We start from the raw sequence: 20,336 nt of genomic DNA, 5'->3' as shown, positions 1-20,336 counted from the left end.
CTGTTCTAATAATTCAAAAAAGTTAATTTAAAAATTTTAGTTTATTTGCATTGTTTTAAAAGTAATAAATATATGTATTTATTTTACATGAATTATATTTAATGAATTTAATGCAAAACAGAATATTCTAAAAAAAAAGTTAATTTATTAAATCTTAGTCATTTTAGAAGATTTTTTACATTTATCGTTAAAAGCTTTTGTTCAAAATAAAACTATACAGATTTGTCAAGCATTAGAACATTTTTTCTGTTTAGTATAAAGCTGTGGAAAATGATATTAAATGATTACATATTAAGGAATGTTGGTTCAAGTTAAAAATTCGAGTATTATGAAATAAAAATGACAAGGGTTTCCTAGTTATTTCTTAATATTGTTACTACTGTTGAAGCTTTCTTATAATTCTTTATTTTTGTTTTAATGTACACATGCACAGCACCTAAAAGATACCAGAAACATTTAGCACTCGTATATCATTCTTACAAAAAGGCACTTATCCCATACATACGCATCATGCTGCAATTTTTTTATGCACCTGATTTTATAAATCTCTTTGTATGTTCATTTTCGGTATTACGATGGTCAATACGCTCGCTTACGTTGCTTTTTTATTACTGAAGAAAATAAGATATTAACTATTTTACAGTACGTAGTAAAATATTAGAGAACTAACTGACTTGCTAAACTAAAGTTCAAACTTGGAAGCATTTATTTACAAAAATTCATTTTTTATATTAATTGTTAATTGATTTGATATTTTAACAACTTTCTCTCTAAGTTTTATAGCAGCTTTTATTAAGATTGCTTTGATTTGATCTCACTCTAGCTGAAAATTTTATTGTTCTATTTATCTTTATGAACTTTCAGAGTTTAAACTTTCTTTATTAATTAACGAACAGAGATATGTACAACACAGGATTTTACAGTCGGTACTAAACGTGCTATTCAATAACTGCGGACAAAGTTAACACATTTTTTCATAACAATTTCTTATTATTTTGTTAAACTATACAAGGTTTGTTGAACCATCGATAAAACCCTGGATAAATGTCAATACCAAGCCAATATAGGCACGCATTAAAAGATCCTTTTTTTGAAATGCTATTTTTTGTAATCTGAAGTTTACAAAGTTTTTCGATTTCTGTTGTTATTAAATAGATGTATAACGCAAAAATAACCATTTCATCTATGATAAATTATCGGTATTGTTTTAAAAAAACGTATCATTAATATTAAGTAATTGTTGGTCGAAAGTAAGTAAACTGGCGAACTTTTTTCAATGTATAAGTAAACTTCTGCGTTAATTGAGACAAAAAGTGAACAAGTAATAAGTGAAAAAAACGGTCACTTGTGTGACATGACAAATAATTTCTTAGTTATTTGTTTATGATTAACTAAACCTAAGATAGCATATTTTTTTACAATTTCATGTAAGTTTTTGTAGAAAAATCAAGTATAATAACTTAAGTACTTAGTTTTAGGCCCAATATTAGTAGTATGAAAAATATCTGTTTTTTTTCGCTTAGCAATTTGAGTATAAAATACAAGTAACTAATTAACTACAATAAATCTTAATTAGTATTGTGTAGTAAATTTTACGAACTATTAGTATTTAAGAGATTAGTGCAAAAATATAATACTATTACTGTAAATTTGTATTATAGATTTTATGTTCCAGCAATCAAGAAAAGTATTATATAACTCAAAAATGAACACGTCTTACGTAATTATATCAAATTAAAAACTGTCTTCTTAACGTGTAATTAAGAAATAATATAATCTTAACATTGCATTGGTAGAATTGAATAATAAAAACACGAGGAAAACGTAATGCAGTTTTGTTCTTAGTACCATAAATTGTGATAATAGTTCTGATGGATACTCAAAAATATCCAATGTACCGAATTAAATTGATAACAATAATACGACAACTTGATAAAATTGGCAGTAGTAAAAATGACTTAATTTACATAGGTATATAGATTATAAGTAATTTTTGTTGGAAACACCGTTTAAATGAGATGCAAAAAATATTTCCTAAAACTTGTTTATAACCAACACATATACGCAAGCACAAGGTTCGTTGATTGCAAATTTTTTGCAAATACCTATTATAATAATTCGATTGTTTTTGTTTCTGAAAATTATATGGTTCTAAACTACGGTTATTATAAGATAGATCATTGTTACGACCAAAGCTCATAGGCAAGATTGTAAATTCGTTAATTGACAAAATCTACTAGTGCACCTCACGATAATGTTAACCCAGCGTCTTTGGCCATACTGTAGAAAAAGCTTTCAGGTTTCTGAAGAAGGATATTTGGTGCATCGAATTCAACGATTGAACCTTTATCTAGGACAATGACCCTGAAAATAAAAACATTTGCATGGTTTGTTTTAAACTTTACTAAAAATGAGGTCTAATAAAATTTAATAGAAAAAATAAAAATTTACCTGTCTGAATCAAGGATGGTATTAAGTCTGTGGGCTATAGTAAGCACTGTACACTCTTTAAATTCTTCTCGGATTGTTCTTTGAATGAGGTCATCAGTTTCAAGATCAACAGCAGCTGTCGCCTCATCCAAAATCAGAACTTTAGTTTTCCTTAAAAGAGCTCTTGCTAAACATATTAGCTGCCTTTGCCCAACGCTCAAGTTGTCTCCTCCCTCGGTCACCTCGTGTTCCAAACCGTTTGGCAAAGCTGTAAAAATAACAAATTTCCAATTGAAATTCCTATACTTAGTATTTAAGATTTGCATATTGAAAAAGAAGAATCTGACATTTAACAAAGTCTTTCAGATGAGCATGAGCAAGTGCCCTCCAAAGATCGTCATCAGAGCTGTTCTTGAACGGATCCAAATTTATTCTCAGAGTGCCAGAGAACAACACTGGGTCTTGGGGTATGATGGTCAATCTTGATCTAAGTGTGTGCAATCCTAGCTTGGAGATTTCGACATTGTCAATGAGAATCTTGCCGGCGGCAGCCTCGATAATTCGGAATAGAGCAAGAGTAAGTGAAGATTTGCCGGCGCCAGTTCGACCGACGATACCGATTTTCTCGCCCCCAGTGACATTGAAACTGAGACCGTTTAGCACGAGATCCAAACCTTCTCTGTAGCGAACTTTGTAATCGCGGAACTCAACGCTACCGCGCGATGGCCATTCCTTTGATGGATCCGTTTCCGGTATATCCCATGATGCTTCTTGAGGAGTTTCACCGTACTCTTTTATTCTTTCGACTGCTACGATATTCGTTTCTACATCCGATGTCATCCGCACAAGCCAATTCAACGTTTGCGTGATCTGCAATTAATTTTAACGACGAATAGATGTTTAAAATGTTTTTCGGCTAACTCTAGAGACAAGCTGATTTCTCACCTGTAACGCGTAACTAATGGACAAGCCAACAAGGCCAGCGTTCATTGTTTCCTTACCAAGAACGGCGAACAGTGCAGCAAATAAAATGATTAAATTTCCTACCATTTCCAAACGCACTGCGAGCCACCTGTTGTTGACAATATAGTAAAAAAATTATGTATTATTTATGATTTTTATTGAACGAACAACTGAGCTTCGAACTTCGAATCAAATTCGAATTCAAGTCTTGGAATTGAGTTCAAATCTATCTTAATTTATAGTTGAAAAATGTTTGAAAAGATTTACGTATATCAATATGCCATTCAATAGCAAAAAATTGTTTAGTATACCTGTTAGAAATGATACTAGGATAGTAGCAAACTTGATTGAAGTCAACTCTGTTCTCAGATTCCTTGATAAACCTGTCTTCGACGCCATAAGCCCGAATGGTTTGAGCACCGGTGACCGATTCGCCGAAATGCGAATAAATCGGCGACCTAGACACCGACTCCAATCGCTTGAGCTGCCGTGAGGTAGCGACATAGAATCGCTGGATAAAGTAATAAATCACGCCAATCGGTACAATTACGGCTATGAAAATCGGTGTACTGTAACTGATGACGAAGAGGGTAGCGATCACCTGTAACACAAAGTTTGCTTCAACACTGCTCTCCAATCATCTTCCACAATTACGGAAGAAATGGTGACAACAAATTTATGTCAATCGTTCGGCGCGAAACAAGTGCTCTGTCAAATCACTCAACGTGCTTTACAACCAAAAAGTAAAGGAAAACTTAAGAACATAAATAAAAAAATTATTTTGTTCTCCCAACCATTTTTTTGCTTTTCAAGCTTTGAAAATTTTTGAAAGCGTATAAATCAAAATGTGTTTGTAGAGGTGTAGAAACTAATATATTAGAAGCGAAGTCTCGTTTTAAAAGGATTCGAATGCCAACTAAATGAACGAATCTTTTAAGTCTCGCATGCATAGGTAATATATAAATCAAAGATTTGATACCACTCTAAAAGTATATGAAATTGACATTCGTACCCTTAATATGAATAACACGAAGGAAAAATGAGTAATCGAGTTGCAATGTCGTAAAAATCATCATACCATAAATACATCAGCTTAAAGACGCATGATTTTTACGATATTGAATTAACTCAGAGAGAATTACAAATTGTGATTTATGTGATATATGTAATGCAGTGATAACAACGAGAGTGTTTGCTTTTCGTGCTGAGCTGAGCATTCATTATCAAATGGAAAAAAATGCGGATTCTTGACTGATACGTCAAGTAAAGCGTGTCATTTTACACACAGCTCGAAAAGACAACGCTCTCAAAGTTTTTTTTCGTCTAAGAATACTTCCTCGCAATTAATATTTCCTTAAATAGACCGACTGAAATAAGCCTCAAAGCAACTTGAAAGTAAACACCATGCTTGTGATTTATAATTATATGTATGTGAAAATATACATGGATGATATAATGATAAATGATCCAAAAAAGTATACAACATAAATTTACCAAAGATATGTATTTTTCCGGCCCACCAACATGTACGTTTTTTTACAGTCAGTGCTTGTCGTAAGGAATAAATTTTTTTTGGTATTGTAATATATATATACATATACACACACACCTTCAAAAGCTTTATAAAAATACTGCTTGATATATAAATACACACAAAGAAAACCAATATGGTGGACACAATTATACAATTTCTAATTTGTCTTTGTTTTCTATAACGCTGTACGACACAAAAATAATTATGTAACACAGAATCATTGACTATTTGTTTGATCAAAATATTTATGTAAACGTGCAGATAAAATTTACATAAAGTGCCAAAGAACTGTTGATAAAACATTTAAAGTATAATCACAAGTTAAAATATAGTTGCAGTCTTACACGCGATTAACAAAATTAGCGTTTTTACTTGTACGTTTGATTAGGATTATGTATGTGTGATTATTGATTTGAATAAATGTCTAAGACGCAGATGTTGATCAAATCATAATTATTGATGAAAATCGAAATAAACGATAAAAATTTCGATGAAGTATAACAGTTTAGACTTTGATAATTAACTTACCAATGATGTGTGATAGAAACAAGTTAGTGTGGAAAAATAATGAAAAATTTTACTTGAAAAATTAATGACACCATCTTTATCCTATCACAATAAAAAAATTAACATAAAATTGGCCAGAAAAACAAATAAACAAGGGGGGAAGAAAGAAAAGTACCATTCAAATTTCGAGAATCTATCGGTAATATAGTCATGGTCGTCGCTTTGATTGGAACGAAAGAAAAAAAGCCGATGAAGACTTGGAATGATTGATGTTGAGAATTACCTCGAACGTACAATAGATGCTATCGGAAATTTGTTGGGGAAGCGACACGTCCAGGACATCGACGTCCTTAGCGAACCTGGAGATAATACGACCGATGGGTGTCGTGTCAAAAAAGGTGAGCGGAGCGCGCAGCACTCCGCGCAGCATGATGATGTGCATCTGACGTGCGGCCAGCCAACAGCCCAGCTGCGGAGCCAAATCACAGAAAAAGCTCGCCAAACCTAATATAATATATAAAGATCGCTACAACATCTCAATGCACACACACACACACCACACACAGTTCGTGCGTGTCGCGCGGCTCTTCGCCTCTCTTGCCCATTGTCCCTGTTACTTTTTCTCTACTGTTTCATATTTTTTTAACTTCGTTTCTCTTTCCTTTCGCGAGCCTATCTAAATACCATTACACCATTCATTTCGATTTTACATCGTGCACCTGTTTTCATTGTAATCAAGCTGCATGAGTGAAATACCCAATTTGCGTTTAGTGTAGGAGTCAAGTAAGCGAACAAGTGAGCGGAGCCACACACACACATACATACGCACACGCACACATGTATATATGTATGCATGTATGTATGTATAAAAAAGCTAAATTGAGCCTGTCCTTATTTATAAATGCATGCAATTCTTAAACACGTTATCTTAATAATTTAATTTTCTATTTTTTCCCATAACCGTTTATTTGCTTGTAAATATAATCAATTCCGCGCATTGGTTTGTGTACTGCAAGGGGGTGAAGTTTGCTGTGGCATGCTACTTTTAAACTGGTGACAGAAGAAAAGCAGTAAAAGAAAAGTTGTGAGAGATAATAGAGTTCATTGGATAACAGAAATGTTGACATTTACAATGAAAGTAGTATAGCATTTGTATTTGATATTTATTCAAAAGTAGAAAAAAAAGATGAAAGTAAAAAAATAAAAACAAAAATAATAAAACCAAAAAAAAAAACATCATTTTTTAAAACATGATTGTGAACTTTAAACTTTTAGAGTTCCAAAACACGTTTGCTGGAATGCTTAAAATTATTTGCTAGTAAAATAGTATTGCTAATACACTGATATTCAAAGTGAAACACTGAAATAGCGAACGATATGTTTTGTCGGTATTTGTATAACATATGAGTATAGTGGCAAGGCAAAATGATTAGATGAAAATGAATGATAATTGGCAGCAAGCAAAGTGTATTAATAAAGGGGTATATATTTCTAAGCACAAGCACATATTTTCTACTCAATTATGAATTCTTATAAAGTTAGTTGTATAATTGTGTCCTTAATTGATTCCGAAGAATTTTTTTCTTTCATTTATCACAATCAGATATACATTTTAATATGCCTCTTGTTCGAAAATGCTTTCTCTCTTGTTTTATTTCCACTAATTACACATTTTTTATTTTGCTTTAGAATTTTCGATTTTATTGAGTTAAAATAGAATATAAAATTTTTCTAGGGACTGTAAGTAATTTTATTATAAGTCATTGAAAAAAAAATTATGAAAGTATTATATGTTTTTTTTAATCACTTTATCACCAGAAAATATCAAAAAAAGGTGTTATATTATTGTCAACAATTAGAATTTCAAGTGAAAGTAAAGAAATCAACTTTATTTTTTAGAAAATTAAAAATATAGTGAAGCATTGGTGACATTTGTCATTAATGGAAACAAAATTCTTTATCTTATTAAAGTTATCGGCTACTTTATTCGTTAAAATGAACATTGTCTTTTGGACGGATTTTATTTTATTTTAATAGTTGTTGCATGCATTATTTCAGTATAATTCCTTTTTACTGAAAAAAACAAACATCATCATTCAGTCTTTACAAATTTTATGAAAAAAAAGATTGTTTCCATTATTTTACCCTAAAATTGTACCCGTTGACCAAAAATAACGATTTTTTCGCTATTTTTCTGTAATGATTGATCAAAAAATCCCAAAGAATGCTAGTTAGTTATTGACGTCAACTTAAAAAAAGTTACTTTATACGACCCAAGATGTCATCGAGCTATTGTTCAATTTGCTCACTTATTTAATAATCTTAACAAGCACTGAAGTACAGATTTAAAAAACCGTGTTAATTATTAGAAAGCTAAACAGTTGATAGATGGGATCCAAATAGTCATTACAATAAAGAAGATCGGCAGAATATCAGATAATGAAATCTAAGTATAATTGCTTTATGCCGTTGATATGTATATAACAGTCCAGGTATCCGGAAGCTCGAATCGATTCCACTTTTCAATGCCCAATAGAAGTAAAATGGGAGCAAATTTAAAAGCACAAGACATGGATGCATCTTTACAAGTTATTGACACATAAGCTTATTAATATAACTTAATTGTAATAACTAGAAGCTTAAATTGTAAAACAGGTGTTGAGAATGAGAGCGAGAGAAAGAGAATCGCGAAGAGGAAGCTTATACTGCTTACCCTAAACAAACACGATAGGCACTGCATAAGCGACATCGGAAGCTTGTTATCCATGGTATCAATATCGGCGCCGAAGCGACTGAGAATACGGCCGATCGGCACCGTGTCGAACAGGGACATGGGGCCGCGCAATGTGTTGTGTAATGTCTCACGAAACATGACGCTGGACGAGCGTAGTGTGCCGAGCTGTACGCTCAACGACGTGCATATTACGCTCAATACTGCAACACAACACTTACTTTTCTCACTATTCACTCATCACCTCTCCTTCGCACGCGTACACAGCTTTTCATTTTCACAATGACACTTGTTCATTTTCATGAGCGCATCGTCATTCTCAGATTTATTTAAGAAGCTAAACAACTGAACTCAAGAAACTTCGGGCTAAAATGTTATGATTTTTCGTGTACTCGGACAAACTCTATCGTACCATATGTTACTGTTTTCAGATTCGATGTATTTTTACTTTTTCATTTTCATCATAAATGAACAGACAGGATTAAACAAAGACTATACATCACATACACAAAAAGTTACACTTCCACCTTGGACGTTTTACAACTCACTATTTCTACCAGGCACTTATTTTCATACGTTGCTTTTCATAACGTAACATAATGTCTACGTATGGATGGTTCTGCGTCAATCGTTTATGTAAAATACGGAAATAATTAGGATTATCTATACTGCAGATTTTTGGTTCTACACAGCTTAAAATTGACAGATATAGCATTTGAAAAATGAATTCAATTTTTTTCCTTTACTCTCTAGTTGTCAAATAATACGTATGAGTATCTTAAATCATGGAATGATTTCACTTGATTTGGTTAGTAAATGTTTTCCGGATGCAATAACAAATTTATGATAGCATATGTGTCGGACAAATGAATTTGTAAAAAAACATTTGTTGTGCATCTTTGTTTTGTAACAAAAACATTAGATTTATTTGAAAACAATTAATTACCGAGAAACAACAAGTCATCCACATCCTCAGAATAGCAGGTAATATATTATCAACAGTATCAACGTCTTTACCGAGTCGATTGAGTATACGACCATTAGGAGTGGTGTCAAAAAATGACATCGGATTGCGAAGAATGTTTCTTATGACATTTTCAAAAATTACTTTGGAAGCAATTACCGATCCAATTGCCAGGGCTAATGATGTTAGAAGGTTGGCCAAGCCTAGAAATCATACACAGTCAACTAAAGTTATGAGGCCAACTTCAATTCTAATGAATTGAATGATGAAATAGCGCATAATGATTGCTATTAAAGCTATGAAATATATTTAAAAAAATTGTGACATTTAAAAAAATAAGATCTAGGGGAATTTTAATAAATTTCACTTTCGCGAATATTGCGCTGTGCACTGGCCATATTAATTCTACACTACTGAGTGCAATTTATTGGCGTGAATGATTCGGTTAGTAACGAACAAGTGTTAAGAATGTATGTACATAAACGTTAATTGCTGTTTTGTAAACAGCTACAAATTTGCCGTTGTAATTCGTTATACAAATAATAATGTGCATGGTCAACTCACTAATCTAATCTAACGTATAGCTTGTCAAATTTAAAGAAGTTCGTTATATTTTATTTGTACTTATTGGTGGACCACTTATTCAACATTTCATTGTATGATTATGGAATTATTAATAGGTACCACAGCCCACATATATATAACGTGATACTTTGTTAATTTAAGAAGAAAACGCTCTTAGTTACATTATTTAATTTTGAAATCGTGATTACTTTAGAAAGTAGCTTTGAAGATGCAAAATTGGGTTACGTTAAAATATATCAAAATTCCTCAAAAAGAAATTTACAATTCGTCAAGTCGCTATTATTATTATTGGCGTAAGATATTGAAACGTAAAGAAAACTAAACTAGTGCTTATTATTTGTTTGTGTGAGATCTGTGAAAGTCCCACGTACCGAGACTAGACAAAACAACCAAGTTTTAATGTTGTGTGGCAACACGTTGTCAATAACATCAACATCTTTTCCAAAACGATTTAATAATCTTCCTGATGGAGTAGTATCAAAGAATCCAATCGGAGAGCGTAGTATGCCAAACAATAACATGTAATGCAGTAGATTACTGCTACGGAGACAGCCAATAGCCATCGTCAATTGCGCAAGAAGCACAAATGTTGCTGAAATTTATTTTCAACTTGTACAAAGTATTATCTTTCAATTTTTCATTTTTGCTCCGACATTGTAAACAAATTTATACTTCTACGACGCCTGTTCATTTATGTACAAACCATATTTATTAAATAAGCAAGCATTGATTACATGACATTTTGTTAATTTTTTCAACATTTATTTTTCTTTTAAAATTTTTTTAGATTAGTATAGATAACACAATTCTATAGTGTATTTTTAATCGAACTTTTTACATGGAAAATTTGATTATTGTCAATGCGTTGATTTATTACATTGAATTTCGAATAAATATGGGGTTGATAAGTACACTAACTTCGTGTTCTATATATGGTATGAAAACAGACATATGCATAACTGATAATAGGGTATATCATGCACGAATCAAAACATATGTTTAATAAAAAGTAACGTATGAGAACTATGAAAAAAATTAATTAAGCTTAAAAAAATTTATTTTTAATGTTTCTACTGATAATTTTAACATTATCAAAATATCGATGCCGTAAAAATAAAAGCAGAATCAAATATAACTAAAATTCTTTTAGACACAGCAAACCACACTTTCCCTAGCCTTATGTATAAAAGTGTTATTGACAAATACACAGTATTTAGTCATTTTATTTTGTGAACAATTAACTTCTACTTCTTAGATTTCAGAAGAAAATACTATAAAATCTATATAATATACTATTTTAACTCGATTTTATAAGTTAGAAAAATGTTATTTAAATTATGTTATTCGGTTTATTTGATATCTTAATAGTTTATTTTGTAAAAACAAATACGCGAATATTTTTTATTGTTCTCACGAGTTATTTAATAACATTAGAAAAGTAAAATAGTATTTGACATAATGAGAAGCTAACAAATAAATAAAATTAAAAAAAAAATGTTTGTAAATTTTGAATAATTTCTACTTCATGTCGTACTGGTGATAGTAAAAAGTTCTGTTTGAAGTTAATTGAAAATAGTTTTAAATATATTTGATAAATAATTTTCCGAAGATTTAATAAAAAATAAAATAGCTGGATACATACCTTGTCCCAAACCAAGTGCACCATAAATACCAAGATATATTTTTTGCTTGGAAGGATCGTAAGTGGACTTATTATGTAATGATTTGTCGTCGGACCATTCACTCAACCACATATTTGAACCGATACTAAATGATTGAAATACCGCATTCATAATGATAGTAGATAGTGCCAAGAACCATCCTATAGATTTCAAATAGTGAGAATAGACTTTCCATTTCACCTGTACACATAATTCAAATCGACTTCAAATTTCTAAATGTACTTAGCATAATTAAACTAAAAGAATAATAAAATATACTTACACTACCAGTTTCAGCTTTTTCAGTCTCAATAAGTTTCTCTCCAGTTTTGTACTGAGCTTGTTCTTTCTCCTTCACAGTACTATTACTACGCAAAGGACTGCCCGATTGTTGACTATCGGTAGAATGTTGCCTGCAATCGCATATTTATATAAATTTGCTGTTGAATTAAAGTGAATCAATAAATTACCTATGTAGTGAACCATTGAGAGACTTTCGGTCGCCGATCGAACCAGATTCACTGATACTACCGGAAAGTTTAGTTCTTGCCTGACTTATCCTCTGCTGCAATTCTTCACTACCAATTGTACTCTCAAGTCTTTGTTTAATTTCGGCCAAGTCTTCAGTTTCTTCTTCTTCAGATTTCACTGTAATAATTTTTAAATTAAAAAAATATCCAATGAATAATAACATACACTAATCGATTTAGATAAAATCGAAGGTCAAAAGTTATATGATTAAACAATTTAAAAACCTAAAGTTCAACTAATTAAATTGTCGTTGAATTATTGAGAAACTAAGAAATTACTATGGAATACAACAATCTATACGGGTAATCTATACAGGTAGCTATGAACAACGGAAGCATAATACAAAAAGGGAAACATAGCATTCGTTAATGTAGTTACAACGTCCAAGGAGAAAAATAAAACTCGACTAAACTGTAGAATAAAGAGGAAAATTAAACATTTACAATATTGTTACATGATATCGCAAAGGGACAATTCTAAAATTACATAACAACTTACGATTTCCAACTTAGTCCCATGAAAAATACATTAAGTTAGATTATTAAAATTGATTATAGTAGATTTAAATTGAAATTGAAAAGATGACTAAAAATTTATAAGAAAACACGTACCTTCTTGTAAATGTTGCACCAAGAAATCTGCGAAAGCACCACGTTTCTCAAGCAGCTCTTTATAAGTGCCACTTTCACTAATTTGTCCATCTTTTAGCACTATGATATTGTCCACCTCAGGTAAGTATGTGATACCGTGAGTAACAAGAACTCTAGTCTTCTTTCTCATCAGACCTTTTGGTCCTATGAGATTTTCAAAAATATGTTTGCCTACATGTGAATCTACAGCGCTGAGAGGATCATCCAGAAAATAGATATCAGAATTATTGTACACAGCTCTCGCCAGCGAGACTCTTTGCTTTTGTCCACCTGACAAATTGATGCCCTTTTCACCGATTTCAGTTTGATCACCGGCCGGTAATACTTTTAAATCTGGAGTTAGAGCACACGCTTCGACGACGCGATGATACAATGCCTTTTCAAGAGGTTTGCCAAAGAGAATATTGTTTTGGAGCGTAGCGTTTTGTATCCAAGCTTGTTGGGAAACGTAAGCAATGGAACCCTGAAATTATCGAAATAAGAATAAATTTTGTTGTCACAAAAATAAGTATGAAAAAGTAATTTCAATTCGTTACCTTTGTATTAACTCTGCCACTCAATTTTTCCATTTCTCCGAGCATGGCTGAAATCAAAGAGCTTTTTCCAGAACCAACAGTGCCTACAACAGCAACTAATTGTCCTGGCTTGATTTGTAGATTGATGTTTCGTAACACGGGCTTTTCAATGTTCTCCGAATCCCATGCGAAGTTACCGTTTTCGATGATTAGTGGATTCACTGGAACGTAACCGTATTCAGTATTGTAAGTACTTTATATAATCTTGTTGATTACTACAAAATGAAAAGCAATTACCCTACCTTCTGATTGATCATGCTGCACATTGTCCGGATCCAATTCTTCCGAATTCATGAATTGATTTATACGTTTCACGGAAACTGATGCCTTTCAAAAACAAAAAAAATAGAGGGGGGCGAGAGAGAGAGAGAGAGAGAGAGAGAGAGAGAGAGAGAGAGAGAGAGAGAGAGAGAGAGAGAGAGAGAGAGAGAGAGAGAGAGAGAGAGAGAGAGAGAGATCCATTTAGGTCAATATTACAAAATCAAAGAAAAAAGTTTAATTATGGAAGACTTACTTGAACCACATTGCTTATCATCATGGGCAACATGGATAGTGGAAATCTTAAAATGTTGAACAAACTTAAAGACACGAATGCCGTTTCACTGTCTAGTATATGAGTATCATCTATCAGAATGAACGTGGCGAATGAAACTAAAGACACCTGTTGAATGAAATCATAAAATTTAGTTATTAACACCAATTATGTTTATTACTTATTAATTAGTGGGATTCTACATATATTAGGACATACCAGAAATGGTGCACAAGACCAGATAAAACTGGTACCCGCATTAAGATAGGCTGCTTCTTTAAGTACTTTGATTTCTTTGTTTCTAATATTCAAAATTTGCTCTTCAAATGACGGTTCCCAAGCATACAGCTTTAAAACTTTGATTCCACTCAATACCTCATTCATCAATTTCACTCTTTCGTCTTTATTTTTCATTTGTTTGATTTGTAAATTTCTTACTTTTCCAGCAAGTAATGCGTTCACAGGTATTAGAATAATCATCACTGCTAAACCGGCAAGTACCGCTGGACCTTCCAAGATTCTCCACAAGAAATATAAAGCCAAAAGAATCTGCAATGGTGCTGACCAAATCATATTGATGTACGCCGTTACGTCCATAAATCTTTGAGCATCTACAGACATTAAATTAACGATCTCTCCAACAGTGGATTCTTTTCTCGCTGAATTTGACATACGTAAAGCCTTTCTGTAAATTGCTGCTATGAGGGCAGTTCGCATGCGGAGACCGACTAAAAACATACGATGAAAATATTGTGATAACACCAATGTTTGAATAACGGCTGTAAGGAAAAGTAGTACAGCATAAAAAAAGCCTTTCCAAATGGGTTCGTCGTTTTTCACAAATTGAATGAGCAACCTGACAAGAAAAGTTAGCAAATTTAATTAAAGTAATTTTTACAAAGTTATTTATTAAAAATAATTTAATACTCACTTTAGAATTTGTGGACTAATAAATACCATGATATCTTGAACAAATTTCAACATAACTCCAAAGAGAAATATTGGTCCAAAAGCTTTGCATAACGGTAGTAATACTGAAGCCATTTTCTTCTTTTTGTTACTGCTAATATCAATTTGCCCAGAAGACTTTCTGAACGTGGCTTTGGCACTAGAAAAGGTATCTTTAAATTTAAAATATAATATTGACAAATTCTTTACTAAATCTAATATCTACTTCTTTACAAAACTTTTAAATTTACTCACAGCTGTTCCAAAATTGTCTTGATAGCAAACAAATACATTACCAATGTATTATATTGCTTAATTTAATTAAAAAACTACAATTTGTTCTTTTTAAATATAATATCAGAGTCAACAAGATTTTTAAATGTATAGATTGAGAATTTTTTTTCTATGAGTTTTTCAATCTAACAAATCAAGTTGATACTATATTCAAGTAATAACAAATAAGAATACTTACTTGTCAACTTTTTTAAGACTTTTGTTCCAATATTTATCGAATTTAGGTACTATTTCTTTTGCCATATCTACTGGATTCATTGACCATAAGTCTGTAATTTCCAGTGGACGTTTGAAACCTGTCCATGCTAATGAATCAAACCACCCAAAGATAAGACGAGATGGAAATGAGGCACTCTGTTCTGGACATGGTTTATCTACCTATAAATTAATAAACCATACATGTCATGTCATTTTAGCACAATGATAAATAATAAACAAGCCGATATGCTAACTTACTGGTTGGTATTCAGAGACTTTTGGTTCTGCATCTATTAGGAAATTAAGTAGGAACAATAGCACCACTATTGGAAAGTATATCATATACGATACATATTCGTAATACAATCTAAGCTGCAAAACACATTTATGAATTATTTATTGTAGTTTAATTATACAGATTAAAGGAATAAGTTAAGATTTGATGTTTACCTCACTATCACTTTTTCTTAATAATCTTCTATATTGAACTATACCACACAAACTAAGAAATAACCAAAACATCCACAGTAATCCTGAAGTTCTCATGCCATATTTCTTATTATAAAATAATAGCGCAAGTGCTAAGGTCTGCAAACAAACATAAAATAATTTCATATTAGATAGTTTTAATTATTGCTTATCAAACAGTTGCCAATCACATAAATATTAAATCAATCAGATATGAGTCCTACAGTTATATCATGTTGACACTCACATTTTTTCTTAAATATAGGAACAAGATAAGGTAAAGATTATTAAAACAGTCATATTTTGAAATTATTGACTCAAAGAAGAAAATAATCAGCTACTCACAAAGGTAAGGATTTTTATACAAGGTGTAACATAGTCAACACTGTAAACTGGTAACTCCAATATACTATCTCTTATTGATTTGCCTAAATCCATAATTGCAAGTACTATAAGTGCTAATGTCAATATAAATTTGGAGATGTATAACCATGAGACAGGAACATTTCTTCTTTTGCTGGTGAGTAAGTAGTACACCTCGAATGATGTACACAACCATAGAAAAATACATGGTACCCATATGAGACTTGTTTTCTGAAAACATTCTGTTAAATCTGGGTCATCTGTGTACCATGTGAGATTTGTGTCCTGAAAATTCACATTAATTTAGAATTAATAAATTATTATAATATCTTAGTTATGAATAATAACACTTTCAACTTAATCAGTACAATCAAGACTGAAAAAAAAAAATTTTAATCTACTAGAAAGGAAATAAACTCAGAAAAACTTCCAGATCAACACACACATACATAGCAATCAATTTAGGTTAATTATGTTCAATCATAAACACACACTATTTGCTTGCACAACAATGATTGAACATCCCACAAAGATTAAATTCTCACAACACTACAGTAAAATTTTTGCGCTGTCCCCTGATCACAGAGAAAATAAGTATTATAAAATGTAGATAAGATAATAAAATTAGTATAAAATATGTTTTGAGTAAATTTATAATAATTCCCAATGAATTGCAATAAAATTTGTATGTATCTGTATGTATATATATATAAATTATAAGCCTGTAATCTTAATTGCATATACATACATACATAGAGTAATATTTTTAGTAATCAAGGTAGCATTACATAGAAGTGTATACTTTATCAAACAACAGCATGATAATCAAATTTTCTAATTATAGTTTTTATCAAGTAATACTGCTATAAAAATATTATGAATAAGTATAATACATAATTTATTTTTGTGCAAACGCGAGTTTCAAAATTAAATGCATCTTTGAGAGCTTTAATATTAATAAATTTAAACACTGTCACAACCATAGATTCATAACATAGATAAGTGATAAATATATAGCTAAATGAATATCCACGGGAAAACTCAATCTACATAAACCCAACTATCATTGAATAAGACATTGGAAGTAGTTACAATGAATAATGCAAGCCGATCAATTGCTCGGTGTGGCGTATAAAAAATAAGAGTTTCCCATGTAAAAAAACACCATCGATTACATTCAATGTTACATCAATTCATCGACCTCATTGGCAACTTTTTTCAAACTTTTAATAAGTTATAAATATTTTTTTTAGCTCTCAAATGATTCTTAGTAAACCTCTGGATTTACGCAACACGGCCTGATCTGCGATGTCACGGAATTGTAAGAAAAATAAAAGGAAACGGAAAAAGACCGACAAACTAACGGTCGTGTGTGCGCATTGGTGCTTGAATCCGGACCGACACTTACCCAAAACTTAGTTCCGCAAAATTGGTCCATTCCCGTGGTGGTTTGATTCTCCATCTTGCCTGCACATTTATCACTGTGCGCATCAACCCCCGTTTGAATACAGCTATTCAAGAGAATTAAAGGACATGCGCGTGTGCAGATGAAAATCGACACTCACGCGTTTTATTTTTTACACTGCGGCGGCGGCGGCGCTTTTCTTTCTATATTTCGCCCTCTTTCTCTCTCTTTCTCGCTTTTCTATTCACTTGCACGCGCGCGCACTGCCAATATAGCACTGCTCGCCTGACGCTGCTGCTGCTCTGCGGAATCCGTTGACACGCGCAGTGAACCTCACGAACGGTAGAGGCTATGTAGCGTACGCGAAAGCCGTATGTATACGCAAGTAGGAGAGGGAAAAGAGAGAGAGAGAAAGAATGAAAGAGGGAGCGGGCTGCTGCTGTGCTGCTTCCGTTGCCAAGAATTTTTTAGAAAAGGTGGGGATAGAGATAACATGGAACGTAATGATGTTCGCTCGGCCATAGATGCCGCGCAATTTTTGATTCAGATACACTACTACACGGTCTAGCCCACCGTTGGTCTTTTCTGTTTTTATTTAAAAATTTTGTATTGCGTAAAGTTGCAAAATTTTCATACAGAGACGAAAGAGAAACAACAATCGATGACTTTGAAAAGCTATGAGTCAAGTTGTTCTTCCCCACTGAAGGCTAAGCGCGTGCACTTATAGACACTCTTTTACGTGTATATGGTAAGGACACTCAGTATATATGTGTGTGTGTGTGTGTGTGTGTGGGCGCGTGCGCCTGTGTGTGTATGTGTGGCAAACATATACTGACGACAATTTTAAAGTGATTGTTAATGTGTGTTGTGTGCGTATGTGTTTGGTCATGACGAGTCATTCGCGCGCCTGATAAACTATAAAAAGATTTGTAGCTTTTTAACTGGCTTGAAAATTTGCAGTCACATTGCGTAACTTTTTCCAAAAACGATAACTGTTGTTTTTATTCTTGCACTTTGCTGCTGCTTCTATACTTGCTTTTAAAATATTAGCTTGTTTGAAGTTATATTTATTGTAATGAATTAGCAATGTTCTTAAAGAACTGCCTTTCTTCTCTTCCATTTTTTTGCCGACCGGTAAAGAATTAATAACTGTAGCTGTAATCTTAAATAACTATCACTTGAAATGGCTCTAAATTCAAACATGTATGGATATTTTTTTGTATTAAAATATGTATTAATTGAGGACATTTTGAAAGTTATTGATTCAAACCAAAAGAGATATTATATGAGAACAATCTCTTTTCCCAGCTTAATCTATGACGATAAGCGTTATCAATAAAATCGAGATGTATTAACGGGTATCACTCTAAAAATATACCTATAGAAATACTTCTGTCAATTTAATGAAAATTTACATCATTTTCTCTTTACTACTAATAATAATGAAAACGACCTTTTTTTGTGTTAAATTTTCATTTGATCTTTATATATGTAAGGGTTGCACTCACGTATGGCGATATTGTAACACTTTTGAATAAAGTGAATAACTTGTTGCATGAAAAGATGTAATTATTTCGTGGGTTATTATTAAAACTTTCTCGCCTATAAAAACACAAAGTTATTATATATGTACATACATATAACTTATAAATGAATTTCTTAAAAGTAATAATCAATAATACATGTCCATTGTGTATATTTACATGTTATACCTGATTTATTTGTTATATAAGTTATTTGTTAGAGAAAAGTTTTGTTTTAAATTACGTGTATCCATTTGGGTTTATAGTTTAATGTAACATCAGTTTGGTGTCATCTATACTTCATATTCACACAAGTTAATGTGAGTATGTACTCAGAGTTTTTTGCATTATTTTCAACTATACTATCATTTTAATTATAGTAAAATCTATGAAATGGTATATTATATTTATAATTTATAATTTAAGAATCGATCGTTATCTTATAATACAAATATAATTATGAATAACATGATTCAATAATTCGGTATATGTAATATACGTACTTGCTTACAATAATTTTTGTATGTTGTGATGACAAGTTAAAATCGAATACATGTCAACATCAATAAGTCGTGTAGACAAAATATTTCTTTCACTCATATTGAAATACACTATATAGATGATTCTAATTTATGTTTTTAAATATTGGTTTTATATATTATCAAAACGTAGTTTAGTTTTGACAGTCAAGTTACAAATGTTATATTTTACCTTCAAACTATTCTATAGACAATAATTACACAAAATTAGCTCATTAAAGAAATTGTCATTCATATTGCATACCAATTACGTTTCAATCAATGGTAACATTTTCATTAAAATCGTCATTTTGAAACTCATCATAATATGTAGTTTATGAAACATTTTTTTAACTCAAAGTGGAACATTACTTTGCATCGCGCACTAACGCTTTCATTTCTTTAAAATCAAATAGCAACTCAATATTATTTTAAAAATTTCTTATACATGCATATTTTTTGTTACGTACTTTTTCACGTATAATACTACGGATCAATTGGTTTTACGATAGAATCTACATTAAAAGCACTAAAAGAGAAAAAGCACATATTCAACTCTGCGTATACGTGCGCGCGCGCATGTGTGTGGACGTTAATGTTTAATTCAAAATGCTATATTTGAAAAATCCTGAATTCTCCAAATCCGTCCTGTTTCCAGCTAATAGACTATAGTATTCAAGTAACTGCCGTCAAAGTTGAAAGCAACTTTAATCACAACAATAATAGTAATCAATCCATTAGAGGTGGACTAACTGTATAGTTCTACATCAACTTATATATATATATATGTTTATTATTTTCCATTAATCACAACATCGATAACAAAATAAATAAACATGATTACAAGCTTTGGAAATTTTAACTTGGAAATTCAATATTGATTAATGTTTGATAAAATAATAATTATAAAAAAAAATAATTCGATAAGCCCACATGAATAACAAAAATACTTAATA

General features: G+C 31.6%; 1 protein-coding gene across 10 annotated transcripts; it reads right to left on the bottom strand.

Annotated features, from left to right (window-relative positions):
- Nucleotides 1-163: 163 nt before the first annotated feature.
- On the bottom strand, nucleotides 164-17,771 carry LOC131664918 (multidrug resistance-associated protein 1). Of its 10 annotated transcripts, none has more exons than XM_058936386.1 (22): nucleotides 17,343-17,771; nucleotides 15,917-16,219; nucleotides 15,554-15,691; nucleotides 15,362-15,475; nucleotides 15,084-15,283; nucleotides 14,867-14,883; nucleotides 14,595-14,784; nucleotides 13,883-14,519; nucleotides 13,646-13,792; nucleotides 13,374-13,458; nucleotides 13,093-13,292; nucleotides 12,518-13,019; nucleotides 11,846-12,023; nucleotides 11,659-11,788; nucleotides 11,357-11,576; nucleotides 8,148-8,368; nucleotides 5,718-5,903; nucleotides 3,705-3,994; nucleotides 3,376-3,502; nucleotides 2,778-3,300; nucleotides 2,452-2,698; nucleotides 164-2,364 (listed from the first exon to the last, which is right to left on the bottom strand). In XM_058936386.1, the coding sequence occupies exons 1-22, from the start codon at nucleotides 17,394-17,396 to the stop codon at nucleotides 2,247-2,249; spliced, it is 4,827 nt and encodes a 1,608-aa protein (XP_058792369.1). In that variant the 5' UTR covers nucleotides 17,397-17,771; the 3' UTR covers nucleotides 164-2,246. The 10 variants fall into 10 exon arrangements, with proteins under 10 accessions (XP_058792369.1, XP_058792376.1, XP_058792374.1 ...); XM_058936393.1 differs by having other exon boundaries at nucleotides 16,062-16,219; XM_058936391.1 differs by lacking the exons at nucleotides 5,718-5,903; nucleotides 8,148-8,368 and adding an exon at nucleotides 10,086-10,306.
- Nucleotides 17,772-20,336: the final 2,565 nt, after the last annotated feature.

Source organism: Phymastichus coffea, unplaced genomic scaffold (assembly GCF_024137745.1).
Source record: "Phymastichus coffea isolate CEN01 unplaced genomic scaffold, Cenicafe_Pcof_1.1 PCOF00046, whole genome shotgun sequence".
Taxonomy (NCBI): Eukaryota; Metazoa; Arthropoda; class Insecta; order Hymenoptera; family Eulophidae; genus Phymastichus; species Phymastichus coffea.
The sequence above is the reverse complement of the archived record's forward strand: the minus strand, read 5'-3'. Positions and strand labels throughout refer to the sequence as shown.